The sequence below is a fragment of the Silene latifolia genome, chromosome Y (genome assembly GCF_048544455.1).
Source record: "Silene latifolia isolate original U9 population chromosome Y, ASM4854445v1, whole genome shotgun sequence".
NCBI lineage: Eukaryota > Viridiplantae > Streptophyta > Magnoliopsida > Caryophyllales > Caryophyllaceae > Silene > Silene latifolia.
In genome coordinates, this window is record NC_133538.1 from 298,340,895 (window position 1) to 298,365,972 (window position 25,078).

A 25,078-nucleotide genomic window follows, 5' to 3' on the forward strand; every position below is an offset into this window, starting at 1 on the left:
TTAAAAATTTATTCATTAGTATTTGTTCACTTTTTATTAAATTAGAAGGCCAAAAAAGCTTTGAGATATTTATAATATCCAATTTTATAACAACTTCTGATTAAAAAAGAGGTATTATGAGGCTAAAAGGCCCTAGGCCGAACTTGGTTGTGACAAATGTGCATGCATAATACGTACTACATGGAATTTACTCTTGTAAAGAGTAAAATGAACGCTGAAATATGCCCCTACGTATTTTGTTATTGCTAATGTCATATTTAATTATACATAATACGAAGTTTATTTTTCAAATGTCATATGTATTTCTCCTACTAATTTTAAAGTTATTTCCCTCACAATACACTTCAACTTCTATTGATAATTTTTTATTATATTATTTACATTCATTTGTCATTATATAAAAGTATATTAATCAAAACTTAAATAAGATATTCACAAATTATTGATAAGTAAAAACTTTGATATCTATTTTTTAAGGAGTATTAAAAGATAAAGAAAGTTGCGGCTAATTTGCGAATCGAAATATCATATTATGACAAATGAGTAAATGTTTTGAAAAACTTTATTGTGCGATTGTTTTACAATTTAAAGTAAAAATGGTACCATGAGTAATAAAATAGATTTGAATGAGGCTTGAAGGTAAATTAGATACACTTATTATAGAAATATGTATAAGGTTAAGATTCAAATTATTAGATACATTAAAAAAAAAGTCATGAAAAACACATAAAAGGGTAAGAGTAGTCTTTCCCTAACATAGTGAAGACCGTTTCTCTCAAGCTTTTCTTCTTACAAATTTACATGCATAAAAAATGGTACTATTCAATTATATGGAGCAAACTAATTATTGTTGATGCTATATTTTTTTTTTGTGTAAATTGAGCACATCACGAGTATAATTTAGGGAGAGATGCAAATTGGGGAAGGGTGAGACACATTCGTCATGCATAATACAATGCTTTAACCACCTTTAGGCAAAAATATAAAAATAAATGAAAAAATTTAAATCTAAAAGAGGGTCACGTACTTGCCAACTCTTCTATAGTTCTCTACCGCATTAATATTCTCATGAAGTTTATGACATTTATTTCATATTAATAAAAAAAATGATTATACAGCTTCAAACAATGTGTGATTTTTAACTTTTAGCTAACTTATTTGAACTTGCTTAAATTTATATATTTTAAGTGAAGAATATTTATTGACTAAAGTTTTTCCTTACTAGATCTAGAAAGGGGATAATAATTATGAGATAATAAAATTTGAAGAAAAAAGGACAATAAAAATGAGATGGGGGTAGTAAGATTTATTTATGCAAAATAAAATAAATAACAAAGTTCGTGTATATATATAATATTCAAACTTATTCAGTTTTCAAACATAGTACCTAAACACTTTGTTTGAGTATCTGGAATGGAGGTAGGGGAGGGGACGAGAAAACGACTAGGAAGGGAAAAGGAGAGAGATAAGAGGGAAGATTGCTTCTTAAAATTTTCTTTGTTGAAGGAGAAATAAATTTTCGATAAGGGAGACGAGAATCCATATTTTCATGGAGTTGAATGTGATTTATGACTTCTTAGATGTAAAACGTGGCAAAAAGGTAGTGATAGTGGTAGTGGATTGAAGGTTGTTTCAAGTAGTAAGAACTAATCACAGTGGCTGATGTTTTATTTTGCGGGTAAATTAGTGGGGTGGAGGGAGGGTGCATTTGTGGAGGCTGGTGAGTTCAACGAGGATAGTGATAATAAATAAGGTTATTTATCAGCAAAATATCGCTTGCATTAAAACATATAGGTAACATGAATAATAACAAGAAGCCTCAAAAGATCATACTGATAAACTTAATCTTGACCCCATCAATCCGAATTAAAGTAAAATCTTAATTCTAAACACATTGTCTAGAGCAAGGGTTAGTTTCCATTGAATTGTCGATTTTTCTAGAAGTAGAGGTTTAGTTTTTCACTTGGTTGGATAAATTTGAGAGAAGTTTCGAAGACAAGGATCGATCTTTCAAGGGATGAGATCAGATTGTTTTAGATCATGTGTGTGAATAGGGAAGAAAAATAGGGGTCTGCGTAAAGGCTTTTGTTTCAAATGAGAAGATGGGGGCAAGACTATTGTTATAGAGGGGTGTCATAAGGAGCCCCAGCCATGTAGTATTGCGTTGGAATTTGGTTCACATTCAAAGGTACGTCTATAGTTTGACTGTGAGATATAACATTTAACTACCTGTAAATGTTTTTACGTAGCTACCATTTGACCCATCAATGATTAAATTATGGTTGTTATTCTAAAGAAGGAGATTTGTTGCATCATTGAGTTGATTATGCAAAGTAGATATTATTGTTTTTCAATTATTTTCCTTGACCAATTGAAAAACAAACAGGTATCAATGAACAAAATCTAAAAATTCTAAGTCCCAAGTATCATATATATAAACTTCATATTGGTTTTATTTTCCTTAAAAACCAACATTGTCGAGAGCAAGGGTTAGTTTCTATTGGATGGTGAATTTTTCTAAAAGTAGGGGTTTAGTTTTTCACTTGATTGGATAAATATGAGATAAGTTTCGGAGACAATGATCAATCTTTCAAGGGATGAGATTGTTTTAGATCATGTGTGTGAATAGGGAAGAAAAATAGGGGTCTGCGTGAAATATTTTGTTTCAAATGAGAAGATGGGGGCCAAGACTATTGCTATAGAGAGGGGGTTATAAGCAGCCCTAGGCATGTAGTATTGCGTCGGAATTTGGTTCACATTCAAACATACTTCTATAGTTTGACCTGGAGATATAACATTCTAACTACCTCTAAATATTTTTACATAATTACAATTTGATCCAGCAATGATTAATTTATGGTTGTTATTCGAAAGAAGGAGATTTGTTGCATCATTGAGTTGATTATGCAGAGTAGATATTATTGTTTTCCTTGACCAATTGAAAAACAAACAGGTATTAATGAACAAATTTTAAAAACTATCAGTCCAAGTATCATATATATAAACTGCATATTGGTTTTATTTTCCTAAAAAAAAGTATTTTATTAATCAAACACTCTTTTATTCTTATGTCAATATTATGTTAACGGGAATTATTTGTTGGTCATGCGGTATACATAAAATCTTAGACATGAACGATGTACTATAAGTCTATATTCAATTTTATTGTGAAATTTACCACATATTATTTTAATATCCGTGCAACGCACGGGCAAGAATACTAGTATATATCTATTTCAGGCTTTTTTTTGATGTTTTCCTATTAGAATTAGAAAATTATACACTAAAGACTTTTTTTGATATTTTTCTATTAGAATTAGAAAATTATACATTTATTATTAAGTAAATTAATTATTTACAATTTTACAATTAAAACTAGGAAATAATCACTTTTTTTTAATCTCATTTTAACATATAGCTATCACTGTCTATCATAAAATGATCATTTTTTTTTTTTTTTTTTTTTTTTTTTTAATCTTTTGCACCATACAGTTGAACACAATAACTACTATTATCTCTTTCTTTAGGCTTTAACTAAATGAGACAAATATGGAATGAAAAATGAGAGTTATAATGATTATAATTTCTGAAGTTTAATCTAAGATCAATATCAATCAATTAAATATAAACTTATTTAAAATTTTCTTATTCATTATGGGTAGGACATGAACCTTATAGGGCAAGAGATGACTTCATTGTGCGTGTGTATTTTTGTGAGAGGTAGAGGTAGGGGTATGGCGGGTTTTTGGGGAATGGGATGAGTTTCTCGAGGGGTAGGGTTAATCTCTAACGTTTAAGAGTGTAATTTAGGGAATATAAGTAGATATCGATAGAGGGAATTGTTCGTGGATAGAGATGGGGTTGGGTATGAAGGGTTAGGTTGGTTAGGAAGGGTGAATGCACGTGAAAAATTGATATGGTGAGGTAATATTAGAAGTTAGAACAGGTAAATATGTATATTTTATTTGAAGGTCGTACTATGAGAAAAGGAGAAAAACACATATTATATTATTTGAAGGGATAAGTTTCTCTGAAGTATCATATATATATATATATATATATATATATATATATATATATATATATATATATATATATATATATATATATATATATATATATATATATAGAAATGAGATCTAATGAGTCCACCTTAATTCATTGAGTCCATAAGTCCCATTTAGAGCCCTTAGATTGTGTGTATGGATGACTAAGATTATACCAAAAAGCAACTTATAAGATTATAATAATGTATAGAGTATTTAACTCTCTCCTTTAGGGGGTAGACTTACTGTGCATCCTGCATGTGTATTAGTCCATCAGTCATTTGCACGTTATTCCATTTCCCTCCACTCTCTCATACAACTCCTCCTCTAATAATTTCAAAAAACTGTCCTAATTCCTGTCTTTGATTTCCACATTTCTTCATCTTTCTTTTCCACATTCATTACCAAATACAACAAATCCATTTCTGCTCTATTTTTATTCTCATTCAAACCGTCCTAATTCCTCACTTTTTTTCTTTACCACATTATCCTTCATCAGTCACTTTGAAGGTAATTCTTTGATCATCCTTGATTCCTTTCTTTGTTCTTATCTTTTAAATATGTAGATTATCCTTGAGTCTTAATTGTTATATACGAGTTTCATTCCTTTGTTATCATTTCATTGTTCTATTTTGTTATTTCTGAGATTATGTTTTGATTAGCATGCTTAAATTTAATTCAATTTTATTCTATTGATTATCGATAAACATCCTAATTCATTAGCATGCTTGAATTTAATTTTAAGTGGATCATATTTATTTTAAAAAGTATCAATTACTAATTAATTTTTTTTTTGAAACCCACAGGGGTACCTTCATTAATTTGAAACAATTAAACGATCAACAATCTCGGGAAGTTTGTCGACCCAAACAACTCTACCATCTCCTACCGGCAACACATGTGCTAATGCGTGAGCCACTACATTGTTTCTTCTACTAATGTAAGACCAAACAACTGAAGAAAAAGAACTAGAAATACATAAAATGTCATCCAAAACAAGCGAGAATAAACTTCGTCCCGTCTTGCGCTGCTTCAAAGCGTCAATTACTTGCGAACAATCGCTCTCCACCACAACATGATCATGGCCTGCTTCCCGCGCTTGTTCGAGCCCTTCCAAAACCGCTACCGCTTCCGCTACCGCTTCCGCTACACATGCTTCCCAAACCTCCTGTCTCTTTTGAGCCATGCCCCATAGAACTTTCCCCGAGCTATCCCGACAAACCACCCCAACACCTACACCGACCCCCTCTTTCACCCCCGCATCCATATTGAGCTTAACCCAACCCGAGCTCGGAGGTCTCCAAACATCCCCCTGCATTCTTAGCCCGCACAATCAGTTCCCCCTCTACTTCCTCGACCACCCTTCGAACCCTCCTCACCATATCCTCCACCACCACACCTCCCCTATCAAATATAACCCGGTTTCTAGCCTCCCATATGGTCCAACACACAACCATCATCAACCCATACTCCCTCTTTCCCATCCCACGCCAACAACCTTCCACCCACGCTCAAATATCCCCCTCACCGTCCCTCTCCTCCTCCAACAACCCAACTTCCTCCCATACTCCCTTCGCCACCCAACAATCTAGGAAAAGATGAAGACACGACTCAACTTGACACTGACACAACGGACACAAAATATCATTATGACCGACACAAAAAGATAAATTTACCTTGGTTGCTAAAGCATCGTTGCACAATTGCCAAAAGAAAAGCTTGATCCGAGGCCACACCTGAACTTTCCACAAGTTATTCCATAACCATTTGCTCCGTTCCCAATTCGACGTCTCCACCATATTAGGCTCCTCCCCCGCTAGTAGCTTGTATGCCGACTTCACCGTGTATTCCCCATTTCATTCAAAAGCCCAATACCACGAATCAACCCGTCTCTCCCTGCCCAACCGGATATTGAGAACCCGCTCCCTCTCGAAAGGTAAGAAGCATTCAGCCAGTTGCTGCTCATCCCATTCACGTCCATCACTCTTCATCAAATCCGCAATCACCATATTTTCCCGCCCTTCCCTACACGGTGAAAAAACCCGTCCTGACCGTGTCCCCACCAGCCAAGCATCACGCCATACCGAGGTCCCCAGGCCGTCCCCAATTCTTCTCCTCAAACCACACATCACCACAGTCCGAGCTTCCACAATCCCACGCCACGTGTAGCTCGGATTATGGCCCAAACCCGAAGCCAAAAACTCGCCCTCACCATAGTGCCGACCCCTCATAAGCCTTGCTCATAGACATTCTAGTTCCGTCACAAGACGCCAGGCTTGCTTTCCCAACAGAGCTTGGTTCGAAGCAATAAAATCACGGAACCCCATACCCCCATACATTTCGGTTGACACATGCGCTTCCACGACACCCACGAGATTTTCCTCGGCTTTCCTTCCTCATATCCCCACCAAAACCGCGACACAAGGGCTCTCAACTCGTCACAAAAAGAGGCCGGGAGTTTAAACACACTCATCACATAGGTAGGGAGCGAATTGGCAACTGCCTTTATGAGAATCTCCTTACCCGCCCTAGACAATATTTTCCCACGCCACCCTTGCAACCGTTTATTGAGCTTATTGCGCACAATATCAGTTAACGGTTTTTTTGATCTACCCATAACTGTAGGTAACCCCAAATATCGCTCTTGCTCCTCCACAACATTCACACCCAACCTTGAAGCTATACTAATTCTCCGCTCATCCGAGACCCCACGGCTAAAGGAGATTGTCGTTTTATCCAAATTCACCATTTGACCCGAGGCAGCCTCATATTTACGAAGAATATTACTCACCTCCACCGCTTCACCTTCACTAGCTTTCAGGAAAAATATGCTATCGTCTGCAAATAGTAAATGCGATATCACAGGTGCTTGGGGCGAAATTCAAAGACCATGAAGCACGGAATTTTCAGTCACTCTCCTCATCAAATTCGATAACACCTCCGCACATAAGATAAAAAGATAAGGAGATAACGGGTCACCTTGTCGCAAGCCACGCTCCGGTTGAAAAACCTCCTTTACATTACCATTAATAAGAACAGCTGAAGAGACCGTGGTCACACACATGAGCACCCTATCCACCCACCTAGCATCGAACCCCATAACGTACAAGAGCTGCCTTAGAAAATCCCATTCCACCCGATCATAAGCCTTCGCCATATCTAGCTTGACCGCCATATGCCATTCTTTATGTCTCGAATTCTTCATATAATTAAACAATTCAAAAGCAATAAGGACATTATCCGTGATTAGCCTTCCCGGTGTAAAAGCACTCTGGTTCTCCGACATAATTTTATTAAGAAATAATTTGAGCTGGTTAGCAAGGATCTTCGATGTCAACTTATACACCACATTACATAAACTGATCGGTCGAAAATCACGAATCTTATCCGGCGCCTTCTTCTTTGGGATAAGGACAATATGAGTATGGTTTACCCCATCTGGCATCAGTGCCCCATTTAAGACCCGCAGGACTGTACCCGTCACCAACGGTCCAACAATGCCAATATGTTTGGTAAAAAAGACAATTCATACCATCCGGTCCAGGAGCCTTTAATGGGTGCATCTGATTGAGCGCTTCCACAACCTCCTCTTCTGAGTACTCACGGCCCAACTCACTATTCATCTCCGCCGTTACCCGCCCCTCCATACCAGCGAACACATCTTCAAAGTCCCGAGCAGGAGCAGCTGTAAACAGCTCGGTGAAATAGCTCGTCGGAACCCTAGAAACAGCCTCATCCCCACACCTCACAACACCCCCATCATCCACCAGCTTGCTTATATGATTTTTCGCCTTCCTCTGCAAAAGCTTGTTTGTGGAAAAAACTCGTATTTTGGTCCCCATCTTTGAGCCAAAGGGCCCTCGATCGTTGTCGCCAGAACTGTTCCTCCTGTCTACACAAATCCGCTACTTCCCTCACCAATTTCCTCCTACACTGCACCTCCTCAGCTGTTCGACCCCGTTCATTCAAGCGAGCTATTTGGCTTCGTTTCGTTGCAATCATCTTCACAATTTTGCCTATGCTCACCCATTTCCAAGCTTGCAACTCCGTCGCACTCTCCTGTAATGCTTCCATAAGATCACCCCCCCTTTCGAACCCGTGTAGGATAACCTCCTCACACCCCTCAGATCCCACCCATATCTGCTCAAAACGAAATCTTTTCGAGGTTTGCACCACACTTTTCCGCCGGTCTAACACCAATTTGAGTGGTGAATGATCCGACCACTCACGCCCTAAATGACAAAGCCTGGCATAAGGAAATCGCTCCATCCACTCATTAGTACCCATAGCTCGGTCTATTCTGCTCTGACGATTATCCTCGCCCACTTACCCATTATCCCAAGTAAACGCATAACCCTCAAAGGAAACATCCACCAGCCCACACGCATCCACCGCCTCTCGAAACTGGTTAATTTGCCATTGAGCTCGTTGACCCCCTTTCATCTCGTTAGCAAATAATATCTCATTATAATCCCCTATGCACATCCACGGCAACACCGATTGCTGCCCTAAAACCCGTAAAAGCTCCCAAGAAAGGTGTCTATCCGCAAACATAGGCCACCCATAAAAGCCCATCACACGCCAATCCCCATTAGCCTCCCTAACTATGAAATCCATATGATGAACTGAAGCCGAAAGGAACTCATATTTGATATCCTTATGCCACCAGAACGCTAACCTACCAGCCCTCCCCACACTATCCACGTGCATACCATAATACATCTCAAATTTCGCACCACTGAGTTTCGTCTCGTAAAGAAACACCATGGCCGGGGCCTCCCGTCGTAACAAATGACGGAGCGCACCCACTGCATCGGGGTGGCCCAATCCCCGGTAGTTAAGACTTAGGATACTCATTGGGCCCGGCGGGGTTGAGATCCCTCAACCTCCGCCTCAGGTATAGTGACACCCCCGTCTTTGGTAACTTTAGTTCTCTTGCTTCTCAACGACCCCACCCCTTCTTACTCTCTACCCCGTTTTCCTCCTGTCGAAATTAGACTCTCCTCCCCAGTACCCCTTCTTTCTTCCCCCACTTTTCTCACCCACTTATGGCCTTTCTCACTGCCCCCACTCCCTTCTCCACAGCCGTCTGGTTTCCCCCACCTTGCATTGTGTTTTCCTCGCCTGGCATCCAGCCCCACTAGCTGCAAGCTTCTCACCCCTCCTCTCCATACCATCCACTACCATCTCCACCCTCCCAATGCTACCATGCCCCTGCACTAATCCCTCCACCATCGAATCAGGCTCCACTCCTCCTTCCTGTAGTTGCCCCTCCTCAACCCAAGAATGAACTCCTCCCCTCCCCATACTGTCCTCCCCCGCCATTTCATTTACCGCCACCTCCTCCCTTCTTTTCTTTGCTTTAAAACTCACGGCAATACTTTGTAACTTATCAATAATCTTAGCAATGTCTCCTTCCTCCTCATTTCTACGCATATCCTCGAACACTGGGTGCAACGATCTCGCAGCTTTCCCGGTACCTTCTTTAACAGTCTTCATAATTTTCCACGGAGAAGCTCGCAACCAATCCCCAAATTGTAAGTCATCCTCATCAAACGGTCCATCTTCACAATCTTTTTCCCCATGCCCGAGTCTCCTACAACCATAGCAAAAAGTCGGCAGTTTTTCATATTTAACATCAAACTCAACCTCCTTCCCATTTGGCATCAGAATAGTAATTGATTTTTTTAACGGAACCCTAACATCATGCAAAATACGGACCCTAATTGCTCTATCCATCTCCGGGTTTGGCCCTAATTCCATGCTAATGTACGTCCCTAGCATAGCCCCTATCTTCCTCACATTGCCTTCATTGCGCCGTCCCGATATAGGTAAATCATAAATGCGTGCCCATAAAGGTAAATGAAAGAGAGGGACATCAGTTACCTTACGCGTAGTAGTAGGTTTGTTAAAGCACCAGACGAACTTATCAAAATGCCGTGGTTGATTTTCCAAGACCCTCTCCTTATCGCGTAGTATCCCAAAACGAAACACAAAAAGTTTCTCCTTTGCATCAATAACGTTCCCTATGATAGGCTTCATCGGATTCCACAATTTTATCATTGTCTCAATAGCCTCTTTGACATTAATTGATTTCTGCGCCCAAATCCGCCCTACCAACATCAATTGACCCCTTTCTTCCTCTTCCTCAGTGCCTTCATCCCAAAGAAACGAGTCAGCCGTCCTTCGATCATCACTAAGCAGAATACCTTTGCCCTTATCCCTTGGTCTACCATCGGATCGTACGATTCTTCAGACCTGCACAAACCAACACAACACAACCAACGCAACACAAAAAAACATGACGCAGCCACACTCGCATGAGAAAACGCGAGAGGAGCCTCAAAACTGGAGGAGAAAACCAAGACCTAACCCTAGACCTAGACAGAACCCTTGGATAGAAACCCTAGAAAACTAAAATGCGTGTACGGGGTTAAAGATCCTCTTCAATTTCTGCTTCATTTCCAATTCTCGTTTGGCTAATTATTATGGCGGGGGTTTAATTTTAGGCAAATCTAATTACTAATTAAATTGATAGTGAAAATCTGAACTTATGGGAAGTGTAAATGTAATAAATTGTAAGTGTAATTAGGGTTTTCGCTGAAAGTGTAAACCCTAATTACACTGAAAGTGTAATTACCCTAATTATAAGTGTAAATCTGAACTTATAGGAAGTGTAAATGTAATAAATTGTAAGTGTAATTAGGGTTTTCGCTGAAAGTGTAATTGTTAATGATATAAGTGTAAATGTGATCATATGGGGTGATACCGTCGTCAGGTACCAAAAATAAATACCTAGTTACACTAACAGAAGCTAGCAGTAAGTAGGGCCGATCTCCACAGGGAGGCGGTCACTATCTACTTGTCTATTCGGTCTGTCTACGTCACAGTTGGGGGTTTAGAATTGAATAAACTAAACTAAACAAGATTAAGGGGAGAGAATTAATGAAGAGAAATTAATAAGAAAGAGAGAAAACTAGGATGTCGGGTTATCAACGAACGTCAGTTAATTACAGCTAAGGTCACAGATTACGAACGTCAATTAATTACAGCTAAGGTCACAGATTAGTCGATGTGTCGGTCTAAGGGGAAACGGATATCTCCTTCCGGTCTCAATTCGCCCTAAAATACTCTATTAGCTTAGCTTCCGCCCTCACTAAAGCATTCTATTGTTCACTGCGGGTCTCACCCCTTCCAACCTTCCGGTCTAGGTCAAGGCTTAACAAGGTTAAAAAGGCTAATTGCATCGATTCAATTAGCAAGATTCAATTAAAGCAGCGATTAACAACATAGACATAACAACAACGACAAATCTATGAACTAATTAGAAATTAACATCGGTCCATTGAATCCCCTAATCCTAGCAGGGAGAAATTAGCTAGACATGATAAAGGAAAGAACAGAAATAAAGGGAAGGACAAAAAAAAAAAAAACAAAAAAAAAACCCTAGAGAGAGAAAACGATAGAGAGAGAAAGAGAGATTTTTTCAATTTGACTCTCTGCCGCCATTGAATTTCCTTGCACATGGCTAGGAAATCTCAATCCACGCAGAGGGTATCCAACAATACTAGGCCTACTACAATTCCTAATGCTGTGATGTGCCATGGAAGGGGACCTGATGGAGAGGATGCACGCAAAACAAAGAGTATACATGAATTGGTGAGTGGGCCTGAACTGGAAGTAGAGGACATTGATGAGGATGAGGATACAGAGTCCAATCTGCCTCCTGCTGATGAGACCTTGAATGCCAAATCTGATGGTGAAGATGAGCAATCTGAGGAGGTGCAAAGTTCTAACACTGGTGATAAAGACAAGCACTCTGATGAGAACAAAGATTTTGGTGATGATCAAATATCTGAGGAACGTAGTGATCAGGGCAGCCCTAATGATGAGGAGGGGGTCCTGCAATTAACAGATGATGATGTTAGTGCTGAAATTGAATATTGGAAGCAAGCAGTTGTTTTTTTTATCATGGGAGCAAATCCTCCAAGTGACATAATAGAGGGTTTATAAGGAGGATATGGTCCAAATTTAATATTGATAAGATATCGTTTATGCATGATGGATTGTTTATGGTTAGATTCAAGTCCATGGAGATGAAAGATAAAGTGCTGAAATCTGGACACTACCTATTTGATAATAAACCATTAATTGTCAAGGGGTGGACAAGTGAGGCAGACATGAAGAAAGATACAATTACTGCTGTACCAGTGTGGATAAGATTGCACAAACTCCCTTTAAAATTTTGGGGGAAGGGACTACCAAAAATATCCAACTTTATAGGGAAGTTTATAAAAAGTGATTTGGCCACTGAAGAAAAGACTCGTTTGAATTTTGCTAGAGTCATGATAGAGCTTCAAGTCAATCAGAAGCTACCTGACAAGGCTAAATTCAAGGATGAATTAGGGCAACTTATTCAAATAGAGGTTGAGTATGAGTGGAAACCTGTTACTTGTGAGTTTTACAAGGGTGTAGGACATGAGACTATGCATTGCAGATGGAGGAAACAGGGAGAAAAGAAAAAAGAATCAAAGGTGATTAGAAAGGAGTGGAGACCAGTGGCAAAAAAGGCAACGGTAAAAGTACCTGTACCAGGCACAACTACCACTGGAGTTGTGGTAGAAGTACTGGAGAATTAGCCAAAGGATGGGGGTGTGCTCCCAATAACTAGGAGTTCTCCTAAGAGGGATCAAGTCCCTGCTAAGAGCTTGGGCAGACTGACTAGACAAGATGCTAGGGACGAAGGGTATAGTGAGTCCAATTTTGGGGCTCATTCATATACAGAGGTGGTGCATATGTCTGGATCAATTCAACCGCAGCATGAAGGAAGTGGTAGTGCAGGTGACACAAATAAATCTCTCAAATTTAATGGATAATTTTGGTTTTTGGAATATACGAGGGATGAATAGTGTAAATAAACAAAGGGAAATAAATTGGTTCTTACAGAATAAAAAAGTAGGTCTCTTTGGCCTATTAGAAACAAAAATTAAACCGTGTAATTTCAATAAAGTAGTTAATTCTTTTAGTCCTAGTTGGAGCATTTCTACTAATACAGGATATCACAAGGGAGGAAGGATATGGGTGTTGTGGCAGCTGGCTAAGTTTCAGATCCATTTCATTGAGTATGATGCTCAATTTATACACATGAAAGTGGTATCTCTACAGAGCAAGGAGAGCTTTTAACTTACTTATATCTATGCCTTCAATGGCATACATGAGAGAATTCCTCTATGGAATAAGCTTAGGAGGATTGCTAATAGATTGAGAGGGCCTTGGGCAATGGGAGGTGATTTCAACTGTGTACTAGCTCATGGAGAAAGATGTGGGGGGAAATACTACCCAAGCTGAAATTGATGATTTCAGGAGCTGTGTTAATGATTGTGGTATGCTAGATATATAAGCTATTGGGTCCTTGTATACATGGAATAACAAACAGAGGCCTGAAGATAGAACATACAGCAGGTTGGACAGATTTATGGTTAATAAGGACTAGACTGACCTATTTCCTGATTATTATGCTCATTTCATGCCAGAAGGTCTTTTTAACCATACTCCTTATCTTGTTGGAAGTAGTAAACATACTCAGACTCCTAGAAGCTTTAAATACTTCAATATGTGGGGACAGTCAGAAAATTTTATTCTAATAGTGCAAGATGCTTAGAAGGGGGCAGTTCAGGGGACCTTAATGTACCAAGTTGTAAGGAAACTGAAAGCTCTTAAGTCAGGTCTCAAAAAACTCAACAAGGAGAGATTTTCTGACATAGAAAATGCCACTAATCTTTTATAGATCCAGGTTTCTAAGTTATAGGAGGAATTGGGAATTAATCCTACTGATATAGATAAGGTGGCAGAGGAATTTTAGGTTGCGCAGAAGTTAAAAAGAAATGATTGCTGCTAGAGACTCCTTCTTAGCTCAGAAAGCAAAGTGTCTATGGATGAGTGAGGGTGATGCAAATACTGCCTTTTTCCATGGATCAATTAAAAGTAAGAGAGTGATGAACAGGGTGGTTGTTATTGAGGATGTCCAGGGGAAAAGATGCAGTGATACTCAACAAATACAGCAGGCTTTCCTGGATTATTACACAGGGCTCTTAGGCACCAGCACACAAACTAAAAGAGTGAGGACACCTATCGTTACTTGTGGTAGAATGTGCACTGAAGCTCATGCTCTATATCTCCTCCTTCCTGTCACTGTTGATGTGGTAAAGAAGGAAATTTTTAGTATACCTGATATCAAGGCTCCTGGGCCAGATGGGTATACTAGTAAGTTTTACAAATATGCTTGAAATGTGGTGGGAAATGATATCACAAGAGCTGTACAAGATTTTTTTACTCACAGGAAACTTCTGAAGCAAGTCAACTCAACTACTCTGACACTCATTCCTAAGTGTGAAAGACCTTAAAATGTTACTCAATTCAGGCCATTTCAAAGATTCTATGTGCAATACTTGGGAGTATTTTACCAGACATTGTTGACCAAAATCAGGGAGCCTTCATAAAGGGAAGAAGTATCCTAGAAAATGTCCTCATTTGCCAAGATTTGATAAGATTATATAACAGACCCACTAGTTCTTCTAGGTGTATGTTTAAGATTGATATTCAGAAATCCTATGATACAGTTGAGTGGGAATTTATCAATCAACTTCTGGATGCCCTGAAGTTTCCCACACAATTTAGAGAGATGATCATGCAATGTGCCACCACAACATCTTTCTCTTTATCACTTAATGGAAAGAATTTTGGTTTTTTCCAGGGGAAGAGGGGGTTAAGGCAAGGGGATCCTTTATCCCCTTTAATTTTCACTCTGTGTATGGACTATCTAACCAGAACTATGAGCTATGCAGCAAAGAGAAGGAATTTCAGATATCATCCTCTATGCAAGGAATTAAAACTTACTAATCTTATGTTTGCAGATGATGTTCTGATGTTTTGCGAGGGGGATGCTACTTCTATGATGCTTATCTTAAAGGCTTTCAATACTTTCTCAAGAACCCCAAGCCTTAAAATTAGCCCCTCTAAGTCTAATGCTTACTTTAATGGGGTCTCTGAGACACTTAAACAAGACATCCTTAATGTGTCTGGGTTTAAGGAAGGGACCATTCCTTTCAAATATGTTGGGATGCCCATCCAAACTACAAGGCTTAGGAGGAAGGACTGTGAGGTGCTGATAGAAAAGGTATGTCTAAGAATTCATAGACTAGGTGCCAAAAAGTTGTCCTATGCTGGGAGACTGGTACTCATAAATGCTGTACTTACCACCCTGCATTCATACTGGGCATCAATTTTTATTCTTCCAAAAGGAGTTATTCATAATATTGAGGCCATTTGTAGAAATTTCCTATGGGATGGGATTGTGGAGTACAGGAGAGTTCCTCTAGTGGCTTGAAAGAGTATTTGCAGTCCTAAAATGGAAGGAGGACTGGGAATACGGGACCAGGTGCTTTGGAATAAAGCCATAGTTGGGAAGCTGGTGAATTGGATAACAATGAAGAAGGACAACTTGTGGGTAAAGTGGGTTCATCAGGTCTATATAAGGGATAAATCCTGGATGGAGTATACTCCTACCAGTGAGTCAAGTTGGGCTTCGCGGAAGATTTGCAAAACAAAAGAGGGCATGGCAGAGGGATATGTTAATGGGATTTGGAGCATTGAATCCAAAGGATACACAGCTCGAGGCTGCTATGAATGGTTGAGAGAACAGGGTCCTAAAGTCAGGTGGGCGAGTATGGTGTGGAATAGGTGGTCACTACCTAAACACAGCATATTCACTTGGTTAATTATGAATGAATCCCTCAATACCAAATTGAAACTATATCGTCTAGGGGTTTGTGATGAGGCAACTTGTTGTCTGTGTGCACAATCAGAGGAAACACAAGAACATTTGTTCTCGAGATGTGATTATAGCAGTAGAATAATTACTTAATTAAACGCAAGAGGAAAGATGACCATACCGTGGAACAGAAGCCTGGAATGGGGGGTGCACAGAAGAGGGACGAAGCTCCAACGAGGCATACAAGTGATGGTGCTGATGGCGGGGGTATACCATATATGGAATCAACGAAACAAAGCTCGAATTGAAGGTATGGTGGAGAAACCTGAGACTGTTGCCAAAAGAATCATTCATGAAGCCAAAACCCGATCTGCGAAGCTAATCAGGCAGCCGTTGGTCGCAAAGGACAGACGATGGTATGAGATGAGATTTGGGGAGATTTGATGGACGAATGGAGATGGTTTATGATTGATGCTGAGGAAGACGAAGGATCAGGATATATTTTTCTTTGTTTTATGACATAGGAAAGGGGATCTGAATTTGTTGGTGAGGATTTGCAGTTGGTGAGAAGAGATAGAGAGTTAGGTGGTAAAGGAGATCCGGTTATTACTGGATAACCCATTTTGATTGTACATGGACGTTTTTTACTCGGTTTCTTATATTATACTTACATTTAACCAAAAAAAAGAAATAAAGGGAAGAGAAATAAACATAAACATAAATAAAGGAGAAAAGGGAAAGAAAGAAAGTTACAGTAGATCCGGAAGAAGAGAGGAAAGAATGTTTACAGAGAAAAGAGTAAAATAAAGTATCCAGTAGTGTGTGAGATAAGAGAGAGAAGAGAGAGTTGAGAGAGTTACAAATTGTAACACCCCCATATCCAGAGGAGCCTTAACTAGGCCTTCCTTAGCATATAAGGGCATTACCATCTCGGTTGCCCGAGGACAGTAATAATCAAATGTCGATAAAAGAACTATTATGTTATATTACAAGTGATTTAAAACCAACTGACGATATTAAAGATACAACTCAAAGGCTACTCGCTATTACTATCAAATCTCGTGAAGACTCATCCCTGCCCAGACTCCAGCTATCAACGATATCAACACCTGCTAAGATTGACTGCTCACCATAAGGTATCAGGGCAGACACATAAAACAGCTAGACAACCACACAAGGTCAGTACTGAGATAAGACACAACGATGCCAACAACACCTAACAATACAATACAACACAATCAGTCACACACAAGCACACCCACACCGATCAATCTCCGTCACCGACTGTCCACGGACTGGACACCCACGCCGATGGGGGACCGCAGCCGTACCCACCAAATCCCCGCTCATCATACCGAGCGATAACCCTGTCCCATTAATGTGCACATCCTCTCCCGTGGCGGGTTCCACGGAGGGCAAAACTAGGGTGTGAAGCCACTCCCGCAAGTGACTCCACTCAGCCGAGAACGCATCTCGAGAACCAGAGACAAACAATCACAACCATAAACAACAATCAACAATCGTATACACGCTGCCACACAAATTCAACCACAACACAACAACAACGACACCACAATCGACATACTAGACTATCCACAGAAACTGAGTAGGCGAACCTACCTTTAAGCAACTGCAATCAATCCATGCCAACATACGACATATCCAGCAATCAAGCAATGCCTATAACCACAACACAATCATCTATTACTATCAAGCAAACCCTAACTGCAAAGACAAAGATACGGATGATGATGACGACGTACCTACAAGGAGAAACTCGGCAAAAGACCGCTACCCGACTAAAGCTATGCTCTCCTAAGGCACAAGGACCTTCAAAAGGCTTCCATGGAGGTTTTATGGTGAAGGGAAGGGAAAGAGGCGACTAAAGGATAGAAGGAATGAGGCGGAAATGATTTGCGGATTTAACAAAACGCGATTAAAAACCCTCGCTGAAAACCCGATACTCGATCGAGTACCCCACATACTCGATCGAGTGACCCCATACTCGATCGAGTAACCACGCTACTCGATCGAGTACCACATATAACTCGTAACCCAAGATAGCTTTGGCATGGACTTCTAAGAACTATTACCGCTCCCAAGGTCAGTCAACGCTGGTCAAAGGGTCTCTAAAAGGGCGGGTATTACAGTCTTCCCCCCTTAAAAGAACTTCGTCCCCGAAGTTCAACTCACCTATCTAAACGCACTCAACACGGAAACACAACAACCTCACTCCTCTTTCGACACAAGTCACTACTCCCCGGAAATACCATTCCTCTATGTCATCATCATCAACAGTCACTCTATATGTATATACCAACTCTTACAAACTATCATATATAAAACATAAATTTCGCAAACGAATTAGTATAGTCAACGATTACCCATCATCATATGGGATTACCCCATACACTAGCAACACCCATTAGCATGAAACATGTCACTTTAGCACCACTAAAGTACTCAACAGCATAATTCTATATCCAACACACGACCGCTTGACTATCTTTCTATACGACTTCACTTCAACACATGAATTACTCAACGACTAAGGTAACCAGTTATAACTTCACACACGCAAAGTGACCAACGTAATAGAAAATTTTGTAATTAAACAACAAAGCATTATAAACGAACAACAACATAATTTCAAAATCAGCCTTTTTATTTTGCGACACTTCCCCTCTGAAAAGGAACTTCGTCCCCGAAGTTCACCACCAATATACCATACATGTTACTTATTACTTGCATGGTAACATAAATGAAAACCCTATTATTTATTATGGACATTACTCACTAATCATATACTCATCAATTTAGGAAACATACACAACTCATCCGAATAACTAGCCGCCGTCGAGAAAGCATGTTAAGCGTATCATTTGAATGTGAATATATAGAATTCGGTGAAATATAACTTGTAAACAAAACGGATGTAAAACGAATACAATTAGAAGAATCACAACTCCGCTATCCGCTGCAAATACGCCTCTGAAACCAAGCACGACTTCTAACATATGAAATAAACGATCCGAACATGTTACCACTCGCAAATAACCACGTTAAACATCAAACTTGCAATTATATAACAATTAACCAATTTTAATTTTCGAAAAGTTCCTGTAACAGTGCTACTCGATCGAGTATGTAGTGGTACTCGATCGAGTGCCCCGCTACTCGATCGAGTGTCTTGGCTACTCGATCGAGTAGCCCTGAGATCAGAATGCTTCATTTCTTTCATACCTGTAGCTACTCGACCGAGTACGGGGTACTCTGTCGAGTACCTACAGGTCAAAAGCCTGGGAAAACCTGTCATAACCCACATGTATATATACATACTCGTCACATAACTTGAGTCGGAATGACCTCCCGACTCAAAAAATCCTGCAACAAAGTCAACTAGCAAATTCGGCCTTATGGCCAAGCATACAAATCCGAAAATAAAAGTTCTAATTACTAATAACTACTAACATCCAACACCAACGACCATAACCAAGAATAAAGAAATAGGAGTATCACTCCTGCTGTTGCTGCTGCTCCTCCTCCATCACCTCATCACCACCACCATCACCTCCTGATGTGCCCGCTCCAGATGACCCTATCCCCGCATCAACCCCCGCTCCAGCTCCAGGACCTACGTACCATGGGGTCAAGCCACCATAAGCAAAGGACTGAGGCGTCCCCCAAGCTGACTGATCCACCCCGTAAGAGTGGAAAACCCCACTATAGTCCCTAACTCCACTCCACCATACCGGATGCGGCCCCTCTGTCCCAATCCCCTGAGTGTACGCCATCTCGTGCATATTACTGAGTGTCAAGGTAGATGACACTCTCTCTGCCACGTAACTCGATCGCGTCTCCGGGGTGTCAAGGTAGGGGTAGCACGGAAAAGGGTGCTGCTGTGGTGGTGCTACCGGCCGTGGTCTAGTCTTAGCGGTCCTCTCTCTCACTCGACGGGGTCCTCTCCCCAATCTGGGCCTCTCCTCCGCTACCGCCGCGTTCTCCCCCTTCCTCGGCTCGGGCATTACCTCGAGAATCGTGTCATCAATGAGGTAGGTCTGCAATTGGCGGGGCACGTCATCATCCTCCTCCTCCTCGTCGGAGTCGACAGCTGTCACCACTGGCTCTAACGGCTCGGTCGGTGGAAGGTGCTCAGGAGCCGGGATCCCCATCCAACTCATCCCCCACACTCTCCAGGCTAGGCTACCGTCAGCCAAAGTTCTCAACCATTTCAGGTCGAGATAGTAGTCACGGTCCATCGTAGGCACCGGTGTAGCCAGAGGCACATACTCCGAAGAAGCCTAAAAGGAGGTTAGCTTTTCAGCTAACCGAGTGGCGATGGCGCCATAACTCAGGTACCGGAAAGTGGCAGTAGCCATCAAAGCAAGGCTAGCGCAGACGATGGCAGGAGCATTGAAGACCACCTTCCTGGCCCGCTCCGGGTTCAAGTAAGACATCAGAAGCAACACCTCATGATTGTTCAGTTTACTGATATCCGGTCTATCATAAAGGATGTTCGAGAGAGAACGAAGAAAGATCCTCAATGTAACATGCTGAACATCATTAATCAGCATGTTGCTTGAGGTGGGAGCTGGTTTCCAGGTAAGACAAGGCATTAGGTGGCAGACACCGCACTCAGCAGGAATATCAGTGATAGAATCCTTGGGAGGCTTGGCCAACCCAAGGTGAGAAGCGAAAAGGTCCATAGTAAGCAAGAAACTTGTGTTCATCAACCGAAACTCAACGGTCTGGGCAACTGGGTCATAACTAAAGGAGCTCATAAACTCCAAAGTAAGGAAAGGGTAGGAATGTATCCTCAGCCGGTACAACCCCGTAAACCCCAAGGTCTCAAATATGTGATGGACATCCGTCTCTATTCCCAAATCAGTCAGAAGTGTGGTATCTACACACCTCGTTGGCCTCATTTTGCATTTTTGCAAAGCTACAAATGCTCTCTCTGTTTAAAATCTACAAACACGACCGAAGGGTACTCCGGTACCGCGGGTACCACGGGTCCACTCCCCTCCCCAGTCTCAGACTGTGAAGCCCTGCCCCTTTTGCTTTCTCGGGTCCCTATGTTCAGTCTCGGCATCTGTTTCAGCATATAACTTAAGCGACTTGCATAAACATGTAAAGCATATACTTCATGCAATTGGATTTTACATACTCAGCTAGGTACACAATTCACCAACAAGTTCCCAATTTTATATATATAACCTCAGTTTATGGTAATTCAGATTCAGACGGTCTCCATAGTTGAATAATTTAGCATGATAACACTATCGACTCAACTAGTTCGGATATTACTTACTGACTCAATATGCTATCTCATATAATTACTTAACATCATGTGGGATATTCAGACGTGCTCATAGAGAAGAAATTTAAACGTATCATCATCAACCTTCAATATTAGAAACAAACAAGTCAATTAAACTTGTCAGACGGTCTTTACAGCTGTAACGATTTTAACATATTCACCATCAATTAACATCACTCCTATCATATTGAAGTTTATCCCTTACCTAAACATTCATATTCAACACCAAATTTCAAATATAGAAAACGAATTTCCATTTGGGGCACTTTTAAGATGGAGTTTTAAGGAAACTTTTTAAAGTGAAAATCATCAAAATCCAACTTCCAACAAGGTATACACAACATGTAGTACTCAATTTCTTCATCAAACATGTAGAAAACAATCAATCAAAACTTTGATTTTTGTAACCCTAGAAAATTTCGGCCCCAAAATTGGCAATTTCTAGTCTATTATACAACAATTAATCACCAACATTCATGAAAGGGAAGCATGTGAATCATATTTCAGCAATTAAAAGCAACAAATTGATCATATGAATCGAAATTTCAGATTATACAATCATCCCAACAATTTAAAGGCATAAAATCATGTAAATAGAGGAAAGATCATACCTTGATTAAATAGGGAAAGTAAAAGAATGCAAACAAATAAGAAGAAACAACCCAAATCCGTCACCACACTACCAAGTTATGAGAGCTTATGAGGCTTTTGAGAGCTTAGGTTTCGAAATAAGAAGAAGGAATGAGAAGAATAGGAAGAATTAGGGGTTTTAAGAAACCCGTAAGAATCACTGTATAGTAACTTACTCGATCGAGTGTCTAGGGTACTCGATCGAGCTCGATCGAGTGCCCTCTACTCGATCGAGTAGGCGCTATTTCGTCGAGTATCTGTAGAAAATTTCCACATCCTGACGCCATAGCTTCCTAACAAGATCGAGTGTGGTCTACTCGGTCTAGTAAGCACTCGTACTCGGTCAAGTATAGTTAAGTACTCGATCAAAAATACGAAGTAAATCGAAGATTTCTGCAAAAACAACATCGCGTGTCGATTCCAAACTAAGTTCGGAATTCAGCACTAATTATCACACTCGTTCACGCATTACCATTATTACTCAAGCATACCATATCGTCTCAAGAAATAAGTTTTATATCATATTACGCTACACAAATTACCCAACTCGGTTTACCTTCTACCGAGTCATTCATAAGCATAATCACGTCATCATACCATACTTAACCTTATCTTACCACATTACTACTAAGCTCGGGTTCATATCGACATGAAACATATAATTAACATTAATTAATTCTTGCATATGTCATATAAATACATACTCTTCATAACAAATTAATCTATCATGTTCCAAATTCAATCATAAGCAAATCATCTTACATAAATCGATTGTCACGCAGCGGAAAAATTTCAACCAATAAACAAGGCATACACGCATTACTATGTGCTATGTTTCATATTATAACTCAACAATTGTATAACTATCATCATTGTAATTACGGTAGGGTTTACAAACTCGTACATAATTACCGTTATTAACATCCTGAAGCAAACACTAACATGATCACCTTCATGTCACGGCATACACTTTCACATTTTCACGCATTTCTATCAAATAAACTTTTGTCACGTTTCTCATAATCATCGTATAAGCCCACTAATCATGCCAATTCCTCATTATACACCATCCAATCGCAACTACTATGCCCATCTCTACGTTAGCAAAGACTCAACCACAAATAACTCCGGCACATCTAACATATACATCACATATATACACACGGACTCCACATTCCCATACCCTATGACTGGCTTAAGTATCATGGGACTAAGATTTTGAAATGAGGGCGCCTACTCACCCAAAACCTAGCATCAGCTGGGGCTCCCATTATACATACACCAGGTTCATTTTATTGGACTCACTACGTTCATTATTTTCATTGGTTACAGGTTCCAAAATCGTCGCTCTGATACCACTTTGTAACACCCCCATATCCAGAGGAGCCTTAACTAGGCCTTCCTTAACATATAAGGGCATTACCATCTCGGCCCGAGGACAGTAATAATCAAATGTCGATAAAAGAACTATTATGTTATATTACAAGTGATTTAAAACCAACTGACGATATAAAAGATACAACTCAAAGGCTACTCGCTATTACTATCAAATATCGTGAAGACTCATCCCTGCCCGGACTCCAGCTATCAACGATATCAACACCTGCTAAGACTGACTGCTCACTATAAGGGATCACGACAGACACATAAAAATGCAAGACAACCACACAAGGTCAGTACTGAGATAAGACACAACGATGCCAACAACACCTAACAATTCAATACAACACAATCAGTCACACACAAGCACACCCACACCGATCAATCTCCGTCATCGATCGTCCACTTTGGACCACCACGCCCAGTGGGGGACCGCAGCCGTACCCACCAAATCCCCGCTCATCATACCGAGCGATAACCCTGTCCCATTAATGTGCACATCCCCTCCCGTGACGGGTTCAACGGAGGGCGAAACTAGGGCGTGAAGCCACTCCCGCAAGTGACTCCACTCAGCCGAGAACGCATCTCGAGAACCAGAGACAAACAATCACAACCATCAACAACAATCAACAATCGTATACACGCTGCCACACAAATTCAACCACAACACAACAACAACGACACCACAATCGACATACTAGACTATCCACAGAAACTGAGTAGGCGAACCTACCTTTAAGCAACTGCAATCAATCCATGCTAACATACGACATATCCAGCAATCAAGCAATGCCTATAACCACAACACAATCATCTATTACTATCAAGCAAACCCTAACTGCAAAGACAAAGATATGGATGATGATGACGACATACCTACAAGGAAAAACCCGGCAAAAGACCGCTACCCGACTCAAGCTATGCTCTTCTAAGGCACAAGGACCTTCAAAAGGCTTCCATAGAGGTTTTATGGTCAAGGGAAGGTAAAGAGGTGACTAAAGGATAGAAGGAATGAGGCGGAAATGATTTGCGGATTTAACAAAACGCGATTACCCCACATACTCACGTACCACATACCACCGAGGGAGTTTCAATGTATTAGTGTGTCGAATAAGTACCCATTGCGCATGCAGGCCGAAAATATCTATTCGGATGTGTCATTCCGTTGATTAAAAAATTGTAACAAAAGAAAATATACTCCTATTAAATCTGAATAAGATGGTTCTACGTAAAATTAATGTAGGACGGATTCAAGCATACCCATATCAGTGTAAAAGATACTTATTAAATAACTCGTTTGATCGAGTGACCCCCTACTCGATCGAGTAACCCCTCTACTCGATCGAGTAGCCTCTACTCTATCGAGTACCACACATAACTCGTAACCCAAGATAGCTTTGGCACGCACTTCTAAGAATTATTACCGCTCCCAAGGTCAGTCAACGCTGGTCAAAGGGTCTCTAAAAGGGCGGGTATTACATAAATGACGTCTCCCCTTCCTATTTATAAGAAAATAGGATTTTATTTAACCTAATAACGAATTAATAGCTAAAAAGCCCGAGCCCAATAAGGAATCACTCGATCGAGCCCTTTAGAATCGCTTCGATCGAAGCGTAATTAAGCTCAAACCAATCGATCGAGTAAAATTACTACTCGATCGAGTAAACCCTAAAATGCATCCATTCGATCGAGTAAAGAAAGTACTCGATCGAGGTATTCTACCATCCAAAACCACTCGATCGATCTATAAAGCATTCGATCGAGTGATATTTGACTTCAGCAGCTCACAATTTCGTTAGTTTCAGCTTTGACTTGTCTTTTTAGCTCCCGAAACGGCTTCACGCATCCCGAGACAGCTACATTTCCGCTCCAAATTCACTCTTCCTCCAAATGCATGCAAAACGGACGGTAAAAGGCTTGATTTCACTACTT

At 40.4% G+C, this 25,078-nt stretch overlaps 2 protein-coding genes across 2 annotated transcripts; one reads left to right on the plus strand and one right to left on the minus strand.

Annotated features, from left to right (window-relative positions):
* Positions 1-7,429: 7,429 nt before the first annotated feature.
* LOC141630996 (uncharacterized) lies at positions 7,430-8,813 on the minus strand. Its single transcript, XM_074443724.1, has 3 exons — positions 8,377-8,813; positions 7,965-8,292; positions 7,430-7,843 (listed from the first exon to the last, which is right to left on the minus strand). Exons 1-3 carry the CDS (start codon positions 8,811-8,813, stop codon positions 7,430-7,432), a joined length of 1,179 nt encoding a protein of 392 aa, XP_074299825.1.
* Positions 8,814-12,136: 3,323 nt separating this feature from the next.
* On the plus strand, positions 12,137-12,685 carry LOC141630997 (uncharacterized). Its single transcript, XM_074443725.1, has one exon. It carries the CDS (start codon positions 12,137-12,139, stop codon positions 12,683-12,685), a length of 549 nt encoding a protein of 182 aa, XP_074299826.1.
* Positions 12,686-25,078: the final 12,393 nt, after the last annotated feature.